The following is a 12,912-nucleotide window of genomic DNA, read 5'->3' as shown; positions in this document are numbered from 1 at the left end:
TCCTCCATGATGGTAAAACACAAATCTTATTTGTGCAATAGTATAGAGTTCGTAAGTTGTTTTTAGACCGAAGCGTGACCTCAAAAGACGTCAAACTCAGTTCGTTAATTGTACATGTTATGGCGATATTCTCAAGATTTTCAAAAAAAATGAATTTCACTCTCTAGAAGTTATTCCCTCTATCATAAATTTTATCAGCTTTAAGCTTATCGATGTTTTTCGCTGTGCCTCATATTACACTGGACATCTGACTAACTCGTCTCCAAATACTCTTTTCGTTATGCTGTGTGTTGTTATTTGTTTTATACGCTTGGGCAAAATATTGTGGCGCGCAGCGCCGTGGGTTTGGATGGGGCGAAAAAGGACGCGGAGACAGCGCTTATAACGAACGATTAATTTAAACACCAGCACAAAGAAAAAAATGTTCTTGGTCCGAAAACCCCTTTTCCTCTAGGACCTGCGCTTACAGCCAGTCTGCCTTAACGCCCCCAAACTCTCCCAACGCAGTGGGAGAGACGGTCACCCTACCATTTTCCCCTTAAGTGCCCCCAGTGGTTACACACCATTTAACATTATCTCCCATAATGCAACTACTTGCATTTAAACACACACTCCCCTCCTAAAACAGTAACGCGGGGTCGTTACAATATGAATACGGTTTGGCAAGCTAACAAAATCAACTAAATGTACTGTTTGATAATAATAAAGTCAGACAAAAGGAAACTGGTGGGTTGTACTGCATTAAAAGGGGAAAGAAAAAAAAACACAATGCGGCGCGCGCAGAGTGGCGGGACGGCACGGCACGCACTGTAGAAACAGGAAATAGCTCCGGTTAAAAGGCGCCTGACAGAGCAACACTCGGCGGAGCGATCGAGTCCGGCGGGTGATCTGAGGTTTCTACACATGAACAGAGCCCGTTTATTATCCTAACATTCATGTTTTAGCCAAAGGAAAGCAAACGCGAGCACAGCTGAGTTGTTTGGAGCGTGCGCGCGGAAAGTCTTGACACTGAGTTTCCCGTCGCCTCTCCCGCGAGCCATATTTCCTGCGGTCTGACTGTCAGCGGTGTCACATGCCTGTGGCGCGCGCTGCTCGCATACGAAAGACGTGCAGGTAAGGAACAGCGTCACCCTGCAGACTGCGGTTAGAAGCGCACCTTCCTTCCCGCGTGACACGTGGGCGCTATGGGGATCGAGCGGATCTGGGCTCTGGGACTTCTGCTGGCGCTCGGTAAGTGACCGTCGTTAGCTGAGCTTTTTTTGGTTCTTTTATGGGGCTCTTTTTTCTGTTTCCATTGTTTATTTGCATATTCAAGCGCTTTAGTTTATTATGTGCCCGTAGTAGTGACTAGACTGTTTGGAGCGAACGGACGGACAGTCGATCGTTCCGTTCGTGTGTCACGTGACACGTGTTCCCGCTACCCGTCGCAACTTATTCATGACCATGTCTCCTAAAAGGCACTTTCCCTGAAACACTTAAAGACAAAAATAAAGGAAGAATAGTCCTCTAATACACTGAACTCACTTTTCAGAAATAAGGGAAACTGGTGGTGGGGGCTTAAAGGTACATACAGTAATACATATCCAGTACAGTATTATTGGAGTAAACAGTACAGTACTGCAATAAGATGCATTTGTTGCATCTTCTTCCTTCTGCTACTGTCTACAATTCATTTTGTTACCATGTATGGATGCCTCCTAAATATATTTTCCAAATTACAGTGACTGTTACCTATGAAGGCAGTTAAATTTGCAAGGATAAGGGTGGGAAGTGAACAAATACCAGAATGATTAGGGTAAGATTAATAGGGTGGCATGATGACACAGCGAGTGTCAGTAGTGTATCTAATCTAGAGTATCACTAATGTATGGATGAGTGACCCACTGTAAGTAGTGTATCTAGCAGTGTAAGTCACCTTGGTGAATGAGGTGTGTGGGCTGATAACACTACACAGAGTTCATTGCAGAAAAGCGTCTGCTGAATAAAAAAAATGAAAATAAGAGATGTAGTCATCCACCTCCATAGAGCTTTGTTCTGTTAGTGCCTCTCTTTGTGTCATTTTTGCACAAAGTGTGCATTTATACGGTACAGTCCAACTTGCTATATTTGTTCTGTTTATTCATCTCAAGCAGCTTTCAGAGTGGACCAAGCAGAATTTAAAGCCCCCACCAAAAATCTGAAAGGGTCAGAATACTTTTGAACCATTATTTCACATCAGTTCACATACTGTACAGGTGTTTTTTGTGTATATTGTGTATATTTATAATTTATGCCAAACAGCTAAGGAGAACGCACCAAAGATTTTCACTACCTGTTCACTTTTGGTTATGGTGAGTGGCAATAAAGTGATTTGATTTGATTTAGTGACATTTTCCATTATTGCTAACAGGAAAATAGCCCCACTATATGTTATTTCCCCATAACAGCACTTTCTTATTCCATTTGAGCATTGCATAGTGAAAAACATTTGTAAAAGTTTCTGATCATTTATAATGTATAAAATGCAATCACCTTTTCTCTTCTCCCCAGTGCCATGGCTGTGCCAGTGCATATCGGTTACTTTCCAGCATATCCAGCAACCCCTCCATGTGATTCTGAATGAGACCATGGTTCTGGAAGCCCACATTCAGAGCCCTAAGGAGCAAATTGCTCATGTGACCTGGGAAATACGGGCAGAGAGCAGCACTGGCTTGAGGAAGGTTACAGTGGCAGAGTTCCCAGGCTCCAACATCAATTCCCGGATAACTACGGGCAATAATGGGGCCACACTGAGGGTGCTGGGCTTCCGCAGGGAAGACTGCGGGATTTACACGTTAACCGTGACCAGCCAGTCCCGCACTTCTGCGTCTGCAGACTGCATTGTGCAGGAATACAGTAAGAGGACTACACATCTGACAACACCTTGCTTACTTAATCACGAAAGCACTCAGGCCTGAAGACATGCGTTTTTCACTATATTCCATCATGTGTTACATTTAGCGTTGGCATTCATTAAATTACTGTATATCTAAAAGCAGGACCTCAGTCATCGAAATCAGAGCTTAGCTTGTGTTGTACACCTCACTGATGCGAGTCTTGTTTTCTGTGTGTCCTCAGAGGCTGTGCATCATGTCACCGTGTCCATCAACGTGTCCCACACCAGTCTGCTGTGTCAGGAAGCCTGGGGCACTGACCCCAAATTTAAATGGCTGCATGAGAGAACCCAGATGAATGAGGAGGTGGGAAAGCCATCTGTCGATGGTCACGTGCTGTACCTGTCCTCGGAACCCTGCGGACACTTTACCTGTATCGTCAGCAACCGCCTGGGACAGAGTTCTGCCACATACACTGCGGGTACTGGGCTCTCTAATTCTATGACCCCTGTCTGTGTGTCCCCTCCTGCTGCTTTTCTCCTCATCTCTGTACCTTTAATTTGTGATGTTATATGGTAACTTCTGTTGTGTGTCTGTGCTTTTTGTTGCCCTCCCTTTGTCTGCTCCATGCTGCTTGGGACATGCGTGCATTCCACCCGGTTGTGGTTCAGAGCCCTGTGCGAAGCAGAGCAATAGCACTGCTGTGGTGGTGGTGGCCTTCCTGGTCATTCAGCTCAGCTGTGGCGCTGCCCTGGCATTCATCATGTGGAGGTGAAACAACTTTTCTATAAAAAAGTAGTTAGCAGTTGATTGTAGAAAAGGGAACTAAGGCTTAAATACACAATAATAAACTTCGTCACAAGGACGTTGTCATGACAACATAATGAGACTCACAACTCATTGTACTGGTGGAGATGCCATAATTTTGAAGTCTGCTAAAATACAGAAATGTGTAAGCACATTTCTTCATTCATTATCAGTAAGCACTTGTACAGTGCAGGGTCACGGTGGTCCAAACACTGTCCTGGGAGTACAGGGCATGAGGCAGGGTACGCCCTTGTCAGCGCACCAGTCTGTTGCAGAGCAGTTACACACATTCATTCCCTCAAACACACACAGGTAATTTTAAAGTAGAAATGTGTAAATAATTTGTTAATTTATGTGAACTTTTGCTGTATTTGTCCTATGTGAATAATACCACCGGTGTGTCCATCAGGAGACGAAGAAGATACTTGAACAGAAGGGAGCGGCTAACTGAGTCGTATGAGGTTCAGTTCTGAAGAACCACACTGGACAGAAAGCTGACTGAGGGCCCATCCCTTCCTCTCGCTGTCTGAACTTCCACTGCCTGTTGGGGACACTGCGCTGCAGGAACTGCAGGAAATGAACGCCATCCATTGGGAGGGGTTTCCTCCTGTGTGCACCCCTTTGACCTCCTGCTGAGCTTTGGAACAGTGGGGGGAGCTGACTGCTTGACAGCAGTTTGAAGCTTGATAGTAGAGGAGATCTGTTTTTGTTTTGAATTTCAGCTTCAGTCTTCTGTTATGATAATGATTAAATTGATAAACAATTGTCTGTAAAATTCTATGGAATGATTTTTGTAATGACCTTTTACATAGAAAAATAAATTAAAGGAATTTTTATGCTTTTTTTAAAAAAAATATGGGGCAGTCATATTGACAAAATGAATCTGTCAGATTGTAGGTTTATACAAAATTAAATCATGAGGAAAAAATAATTCGCTGAATGAGAATAAAGCGGTGCACAGGGGATTGTTTTTACAAGGCAGGACCAGAAGCTGTTGTTATTACACCAGTAGATGCCCTGTGTAGGCTAATGTGTTATTTATATTCAATTGTATTTTTCTACAAGACAATAAATCTCTGAAGATGATAAATTACAGGCTTGCTTCCTGTTATAACAATTCAGCCGCTGAACTCAGAGAACAAACAGACTCCTACAGCACTCAGAATGCTTTTGTGCTGTACATACGGTATGTTTAAGGGCCAGAGATACAAGGGGACATTCAAAGTAACAAGAGGATATTTAGAACACTTTGGTTCGCTGCTGTGTGCCAAAAGGTGAATGTGTTTCTCCAGAAAACACAATTCTTGGCTAGAGTCACCCACTAATAGGATAGGTCCAAGCCCATGTGGCCTTGGTGTTGCTGGGGGGATTGGAGTGCTCTTCCTGGATGGAAAGGCAAAAAACAACAGGGTCATCATTTAAAAACAGCAGTTGTGCCTCAAAGGGTCTTTATTTTGAACAGTTTGTTATTTTGAATATGTTAAGGCTGTGATGAACATTATGGGCTCGAAACAGACGTCTGCTTTGCTCTGCACAAACTGTTCCCCCCAGCAACAGAAAGGTTTCCTTTGATTGTTGGGGTCTGCTGGAAAGCTCTTCACTGTGATACAAGGAGAGGGTGAGGAGTGTGGAGAATCCAGGAAGGCAGGAGAGATGGTGTTGGGTGTGGGAGAGTGACAATGGTCAAACAGTTAACTTTTACACTTTCACACATAAATTGCCCTTACAGGTATAATTCAAGAGGAGCATTGACTTTTGAAAGTACCACAGATGAGTAATCTGAACTCTAGATACTCTGTCCTCTTCAGCACCCCTGGGTCACTTCCACCATAATAATACCCACTGAGCCAAGAGCGCTGAATCCTCGACATGTTGTTCTATTCAGACATGCGTGAGCCAATTTCCAGGCAATGCTTTTGGCCTGAAGGTCTTCCTCCAGATGGTAGATGTTCTGCCTCCAGCACAGTAATCCTGTTTTTTGTCTGACAGACAGTCCAGGGCACAGAGGAAAGTTGCTCCTTCACATCCACACCACCCAGCAAGCACGCTGGGAGCTCAGACTGACCACCACACACCTCTAACAGTTTGTGCCACACTGCTGCCCCTGGCATGCGAGCACAGGACAAACTTTGAGGAACATAATTATGGGAAAGTAAGGCGGGCACTACCGCCACACCGATGCTTATCACGAAGGCTTATCGCACTGCTAACAACAAGCATTCCAGCTCTGCTGAGGTTATTGTGTCACTTTTTTGGCAGAAGTGCATACATTCACACGGAGAACAGCCTGCCCATGGCCAGTGCAGCAGTCTCATATGGAACAACAATGAGTAAGAGTGGAGAAATCTGATATCACTCTATTCTCCTAGGTCTTATCTTGAAAGGGATCCATGTGTTTCATGAAGATAGTGCTGGTGTGAGAATCACTAGTGAGCCAGAGATGATGAGAAACTGTGGAGAAGGGGGGGGGGAAAAGAGAAAAAAAGTGCCATATATGACATGAGAGCCTGAAGGTGTTTTCACAGAGAACACTGGACAAAGAAGATGTAGAGAAGACAAGAAGAAGTGGAAATAAAGATGAGGAGGTCACAGAGGTTTGCTGGACCCTCCACACTGGACATGTACCACATACGGTGCACCTGTAAAGCCGACAGCATGAGATCTGGCCCCACCCACCCCTCCTACACTTTTTTGGTTCCCCTGCCGTCCAGCAGGAGATACCAAGGTATCCTTATCTCCTCCTCTAGACTGTGCAACAGCTGCTTCCCTCAGGCTGTGAGAATCCTCAACAGCATGGACCCCCAGACCAGCCGCACAGCCACCTCCTGACACAGTTTGCAGTGTTTTTTTCTCCACATATTAGTAAAGAAAAGTCTGCACTAGTCACTTGAACAAGGTGCATGTCACATTAAGCAAATAACAAATCTACTCAAACGGTTATTTAACTTATTGCTGCTCCTACAGCCAGTGTCTAGTGTCTCTAGTGTCCAGTCTAGTCTTTAGTGGGGACAGCAGGTAGCGTAGTAGTTAGGGTTAGGGTAAGCGTTAGGGTTAGGTATAGGGAAAGCAATAGGGTGAAAGGTAAGGTTAGGGATACAGAGAAGGATAGGCTTAGGGAAAAAGATGGGTTTAGGGGTAGCAATAGGGTTAATTGCCAATGATGAATGAAGAGCCCTTCAGTCACTGAGAACACCAGATTCCTGGTGTCTTTCAAAGCTACGGCACACTTGTCATTACAGCACGAACAGCCTCTGGTCCATCATCATCTCCACATCCACTTGAACCACACACACACACACACACACACACATTTGCAGAAGCGCTAGTCCCATACAGGGTCACGACGGAACCGGAGCCTACCCGGCAACACAGGGCGTAAGGCCGGAGGGGGAGGGGACACACCCAGGACAGGACGCCAGTCCATCGCAAGGCACCCCAAGCGGGACTCGAACCCCAGACCCACCGGAGAGCAGGACTGTGGTCCAACCCACTGCGCCACTGCACCCCCTTCCACTTGAACCTTTTAACAAAAACTTTTCACACCAACAAGGAACATTCCGTTGCGACAATATTTTATGTACAGAAATCACTCATGCTTTCCAAGCATCTCCCACTCTCCATCCCCTCCCATTCTAACACCATCTTCTTTGCTTATGGTGCTCAGGATTTTGTGCTCTCTCAGCCACTGCAACAGCTGCCTTTCCTTCAGAGCTTAGGCCATACCTCCCTCTGCTGGTGTGCACAGAATATGCACGCCAATAATGTCTTATTATTATTATCATCATCATCATCATCACTGTCTCAACCAGTATTTTACTGGAGCAATTCAGCATATCTACTTTACTCAAGGGTTACAACATAACAGTAGCTATGTATAGTGGGGCTTCAGCTGGAAACCTTGCTATTAAAAATGCTCACATTTTCAATAAATTGTGAGCTGCTACTGCCAAACACAAGGTCTGTGCAATACATCCATGACTGGCATTAAACAAAATATTCTGAGACATGAAAGCTGGATGCTCACATGAAAGTGGGCCTCTGAGATGTCTCTGAAGCCTGACCTCACCGAAGTGCTTACTAAATAATTGCGTTACAATTCTTTAGAACAAGCAGGAATGCTACAGATTTCACAGCTACAGATGCTACAGATTTCAAAGCTATACAGGTTTCCTTCTTGTAAAATCAAGTCTTCATTAAACAAGTCTTGGAAAACGTATCAAGTCCTTGTTGATCTTCAGCAGCAGCATTTCTCTCTCTCTTTCCTCAGTCCTGTGTCTCCTAGTAATTGCCACGTGTAGAGCTATGGTGGGCAGGATTCTCTCCATATCCTTACTCTAGATAGACACACTTTCCAAAAAATAGCTATACAATCAGAAGTTCAGGGGAGTTCAGAAATACTTGTAACTTTGAAAAAGCATTAAATAGAAAATAAAGTATGGCTTATGAACACACACTGAACAAAGTCCCGTGTGCACTTGTATGATCTTTCTGAATGTAGTGTATTGGATGAATCATCTTGACAGCCTTGATGCAAAATAGTCTGATTTATAACTGTTTGGCCATTCCATGGACAACTGGTCTAGAGCCTGATATTGTTAAACATCACATCCGATAGAGGGGGGATTTGAACCTGCAACCCTTCAAGCCACAGAGCTAACCCGCACGCTACCAGCTACCCTCTCCCAGCCTCCACCTTGAAACCCAGACATAGAATGTTGTGAGCAGAAGTTGCTTAACTTGCTAACACGTTCCCATGCGTCACCCCACCCGTATATGTGCTACGAAAATGGCCGTGTTGATGATTGCTTTCTAAGCCCATGGCACATTGATGTAGTTTTGTTGACTGAGTTGCTTTGGTGAACAGCATGTCAGATGCATGAATGAAAATGTAAAACTGCTGTTACTGAAGGCATGAATGTAAAACCAGAATGTTAATTCTTCTTTTTAAGAACAACTTGGCGTCTGTTCTAAATTTTGTTAGAAGACTGTGGACGAAACAATGTGTGCAAAGAGGCCAGGCTCGGATTCGGACCTACCCTAGTACTGCCGGGAGGAGGCCCCATGTTAGTCGTATCGAGAGCCTCTACCGCCTCGTCCAGCCGCGGCCCCACTGAGCAGGACACAAAATGAGAAGTAGAACTGACGATGGCCTTAGATCAGGTATATTAAACTCAAAACGCGAGGGGCGACCACAAAGCTCGTGCTCAGCATGGGCCAACGCAGTCCTTCTGCTCTCCAGTGATGCAAGAGGGAGACAGAACTTTATCATTAAGGAACATTTTAAACCCTTCTCTTTAAAATAGTGACATTTGTACAATACATAGAAGCATTCCGAGCAATATATATCTGTAGACAATTAACATCCAAACAAGCATCTCTATGCTTGCCTTGGTATTTTTCATGTGTCAGAACCATAACAGCCCCGAACATTGTATTCTTTCATAACTGCTTCTTTTTTTTTTTTTTGCATATCAAACAAGTGGCATTTCCATTATACTCGAGAAAAAATACTCAGTCAGTTTTTCTAGAAATTGTCTCTGCTCAGGATCAGCTTCTCTTTTTTTTTTTTTTTTCCGCTGAAAGGGCCGCACTGGGGAAACCAGAGCTAGTCGCGAACTTCCAAAAGGTGTGGAGTAAGAAAGCTCCACTTGCTTAGTTTCAGCAGCTGAACAATAGTCAGCACTGAAAGCGTACACGGGAAAGCACTTTATTCGACGTGAGCGAGCTTTCAAGAGAACGAATTTACTCGCTGGCCGAGTCCATTGACACTGTGCAAAGTGACGAGGGCCGTATTACACCATCCTGTGGGCCGGTACTTTGAGACCCCGCCTTAGACCTTTCCAACACTGCCTGAAGCGTTGCAATGCTACAACTGGGAAACTATTTGGTATTCGTGAAAACTAGGAATAGTATAAACTCACCGACCGCTTTATTAGGTACAACAGGCTGTCTACACGTATCGCTTGTCCTCAAATAGCGAGTGACATGGTTGTGACTCAGCATGAAGACAGGGTCAAGAAGTCCACATACTGTTCCAACAAATGTTAGAATAGACTATGTGATCTAAGTCACTTCGAATGTGGCAAGATTGCAGCCACTCTACTTCCAGCATCTCAGAAACAGGCACCCCCCAACCCCTACCCCCAAAATCTTTGCTCATTACAGTGCCAGGAGAGTGTGTGATGGGCAAATAAAAAATAGTGGGAGCCCTATGAGTGGAAAAAGTCTCACTGATAAGAGGTCAGAAGAAAACAGCAAGAGTCTCACAGGCACTTAGTGCAGAGAAGTGCATCCCAGAATGCACAACATAGTAAACCTTCATAGGGATGGAGTGCAGCAACAAGAGTTCTAGCATACACACAGTCATCAAAAAAGGACAACTGAGGAGTGGAAAAACACTTCCCGGTCAAATCCCACAGCATCCTGATGGCAAGGGCGGAAAGCGGCATTTTTTTTAAATTAAAAAAAAAATTAAAAAAAAAGAATTCATGGTCGCATACTGCCTGGTGTCAACTGCAGACAGCAGGTGGTGGTGTAGTGATGTGGGAATCGTTTCCTTAACATCCCTTCGTGGTCAATCAGGTCTTTCTCAAACAGACATCGCCAGTAGGATAATGTGCCGTGTCATAAAGCACACAAGATGGTTCCACAAATATGAGAGTCCTCACCTCTTAAGCCAGTAGAACATGTTTCGGATGAGGTGAAACACAATGTTAGAAGCAATGTGCCAAACTGTCAAACTAGTATGCAGCATGGAAATGGTACGTGTTCAGTATCTTATGGCTTAATTCATGCTGTTCCGCAGGCAAAAGAGGGTCCCCAGGTGGTGTGAGCTAGATGTACCTCAAATAGGGCCAGTGAAAGCACAGTATTTAAGGATTACAGTAGCAGTTCCTGAATCTTTGTAATGTATGACTTGACATTAACAGTTCCATTAAACCAATTTACTGGAAATTTATTTTCTTTGTTCTCTTACACAGTAAATTGGCTCTGTGTTCAGTATATTATGTAAATCGTTTCCAGGTAACAGACAGCAGTGCGTAGCAGGCAGCAGGGGTCAATCAATCAAAATACCATGACGTTTATGGCATCATTTTAACATCAAGGTGATTTCTTTTTCAGGACCTCAAAAGTTTCCTGTGGAGGTTGCATTTGACTATTTCATAAAACTCAAACCCATTGCAGTTCTACATGGTAACACATCCTAAAGTTACCATGGAAACATTGATTTTCTTCACAATTCCATTCATGTTGCGGTCTAATGCAATTTTGATACACCATTGTGTTTCAGAAAAAAATTTAAAAATAATAAGTCAACACAAATATGCTGGAAAAGATCTGAGACAGCACCACACATTAAAGCAAAGCTTTTTATTGCAAGTATTAGTGAAAGTTACACTTCAAACTGAAGCAAAGCAACACTAAAGGCCATAAACCTAAAATTATTGTAAAATAAGAGACATTTTAAAACAAACGACCTGTTGGTACAACAGAGAAACTTTGCCAAGTACAGTGAGAAGGGGAAGGGAAGCAGAGGCATGCAGCTCCCAGGGACCCAGGATGCGGTCGCTCAGGGACCTGGCTTTCCAATTGGGAACAGCACCGCACGACCTTGTATGTGGCAGCTAATCTGCTCTGCAGTGACTCGTCACAAACTTGCTTCAAGGCAGACAAGTGGCTGGGGGGCGATGGGTGCAGGTGCAAAAAACCTGAACACCATTCCAGCCCAAAAGGCTACTGAGTAACATGTACTTTGGTTCTACGTAGCTGCTTGACCAGAAGTGCGAGGACTTGTGAGCAAATCACAGCTGTTTGGGGCATGGCTGTAACCATGGCTCACATCAGAATACCAACCTATCTTAGGTTGTGTATAATGTATTTTTCTTTTAAATTCATTTCTCACATTCCTCTCCCTAGTTGTCAATGCAGAAATGTCTCTGCTAGTGACTCAAAGACCAACGTGACTAACCTTGGCTGCATTTTCATTACTCTGTTGGAATGCTGATGGACAGAACAAACATGTTTTAGTAAGAAAGTGGATGCCAGCATGGATCTCTATAGCGAGGGGGTATAAATAAAGGCTATGCTGTTGGATTGCAGCTATCAAAGTTGATAAAAACACTTTACTGCATGAAAATGGCCAACAGGCAGAAAAAGACCCTGCTTTGTTTCAATAAACCCTACTAGGAGCTCCATGCCTTCCTTTTCCAATACCCCAGAGGAAATGAGAACCAACAGAAAGACCAGGAAAACAAGGACAGATTCAAGACAATACTATAGTTTATAATACAGGCACAGGTCTCCCTAATATATAAATCAGAACCATCTGACTTCATGCTTTTACAGCCAAGGACTGGAACATGTAGGACTGTTAAAAAGGGTTACATTTTCACACATCTGGCCTCTAACTAGCTTGGTTAGTGGTTTAAAAGAAAGACAAAGATGCCAGTAGGGTTAGTACTTTTTCCTGTACCCGACTGAGGCTTTGAAAGTCATAAATAAAATCAATGATCAAAAAACAAAAAAAAAAAAAAAAAAAAAAAAAAAAAAACACTTAAGGCTGAGGTTCATATTCGAGTGGAATGGGATTTTTTTTTCCTGCATCTTCTATTTGCGCAGTAAAGGCTCTTGCAAGTGGAAAACCACAGTGGGCTGAAAGTTTCAACTGTCACATCCGTCCTATTAGCAACAGAACAAACGTGACTCCCACACATCCACCCCTCCTCCGTTTCCCTACCAGCACACGCATACATGCAGCTCCCAGCCTTCAGTTCCCCACCTCATCTCACCACCATCCATGATGCTATATGCATCACCTCCCCCCCCCCCCCCCGCTCACCTGCTCTCCTCCTACTCTCCAGCCCACCCGTTTTCTCTCCAAGTCAAGGCCAGGAAGTCTATTGCTTATTTTCAGCAGCTCTATCTGGAAAAATTTGTCAGTTTTGCAACATTCAGTCAAAGTGACTCAGAAGCTTCTTCCTCAACCCCCAACGTGGTGCAATGTTGAGGAAGAAAAACCTTTGCTTCCCAACTGTGCAAGTGTAAGGATCTAGAAAGCTGTGTGGGGAGCAAGGTGGCATAAAGATAATGTTGGAGGAGGGCCCAGTACGGCACACAAGAGGGCTGAGTGAGGACACACAGCTTAAAAGGATGGCTATAGCGCACTGCTGTTAGCCTCGCATAGCCCTACCGCCAGCCTCCAGCCATAGGGCGCCCTGGAGCCCACCATTCCAACATGCTCACACCTAGAGGA

General features: G+C 44.2%; 1 protein-coding gene across 2 annotated transcripts; it reads left to right on the top strand.

Annotated features, from left to right (window-relative positions):
• The first annotated feature begins 767 nt into the window (after window positions 1-767).
• On the top strand, window positions 768-4,670 carry LOC108919154 (uncharacterized). Of its 2 annotated transcripts, XM_018726945.1 has the most exons (5): window positions 769-1,230; window positions 2,530-2,874; window positions 3,097-3,333; window positions 3,524-3,623; window positions 4,069-4,670. In XM_018726945.1, the coding sequence occupies exons 1-5, from the start codon at window positions 1,185-1,187 to the stop codon at window positions 4,130-4,132; spliced, it is 792 nt and encodes a 263-aa protein (XP_018582461.1). In that variant the 5' UTR covers window positions 769-1,184; the 3' UTR covers window positions 4,133-4,670. The 2 variants fall into 2 exon arrangements, with proteins under 2 accessions (XP_018582462.1, XP_018582461.1); XM_018726946.1 differs by lacking the exon at window positions 3,524-3,623 and having other exon boundaries at window positions 768-1,230; window positions 4,069-4,144.
• The last annotated feature ends 8,242 nt before the right edge of the window (window positions 4,671-12,912 follow it).

This window comes from Scleropages formosus, chromosome 18 (genome assembly GCF_900964775.1).
Source record: "Scleropages formosus chromosome 18, fSclFor1.1, whole genome shotgun sequence".
In the NCBI taxonomy this organism is placed as follows: Eukaryota; Metazoa; Chordata; class Actinopteri; order Osteoglossiformes; family Osteoglossidae; genus Scleropages; species Scleropages formosus.
This window is presented reverse-complemented; position numbering and strand designations above follow the sequence as displayed.

Coding starts and splice junctions, on each gene's coding strand:
- LOC108919154 (XM_018726945.1), top strand. CDS start 1,185: ATGGGGATCGAGCGGATCTGGGCTCTGGGACTTCTGCTGGCGCTCG. Junction 1,231..2,529: donor GGGACTTCTGCTGGCGCTCG/GTAAGTGACCGT, acceptor TCTTCTCCCCAG/TGCCATGGCTGTGCCAGTGC. Junction 3,334..3,523: donor TTCTGCCACATACACTGCGG/GTACTGGGCTCT, acceptor GTTGTGGTTCAG/AGCCCTGTGCGAAGCAGAGC.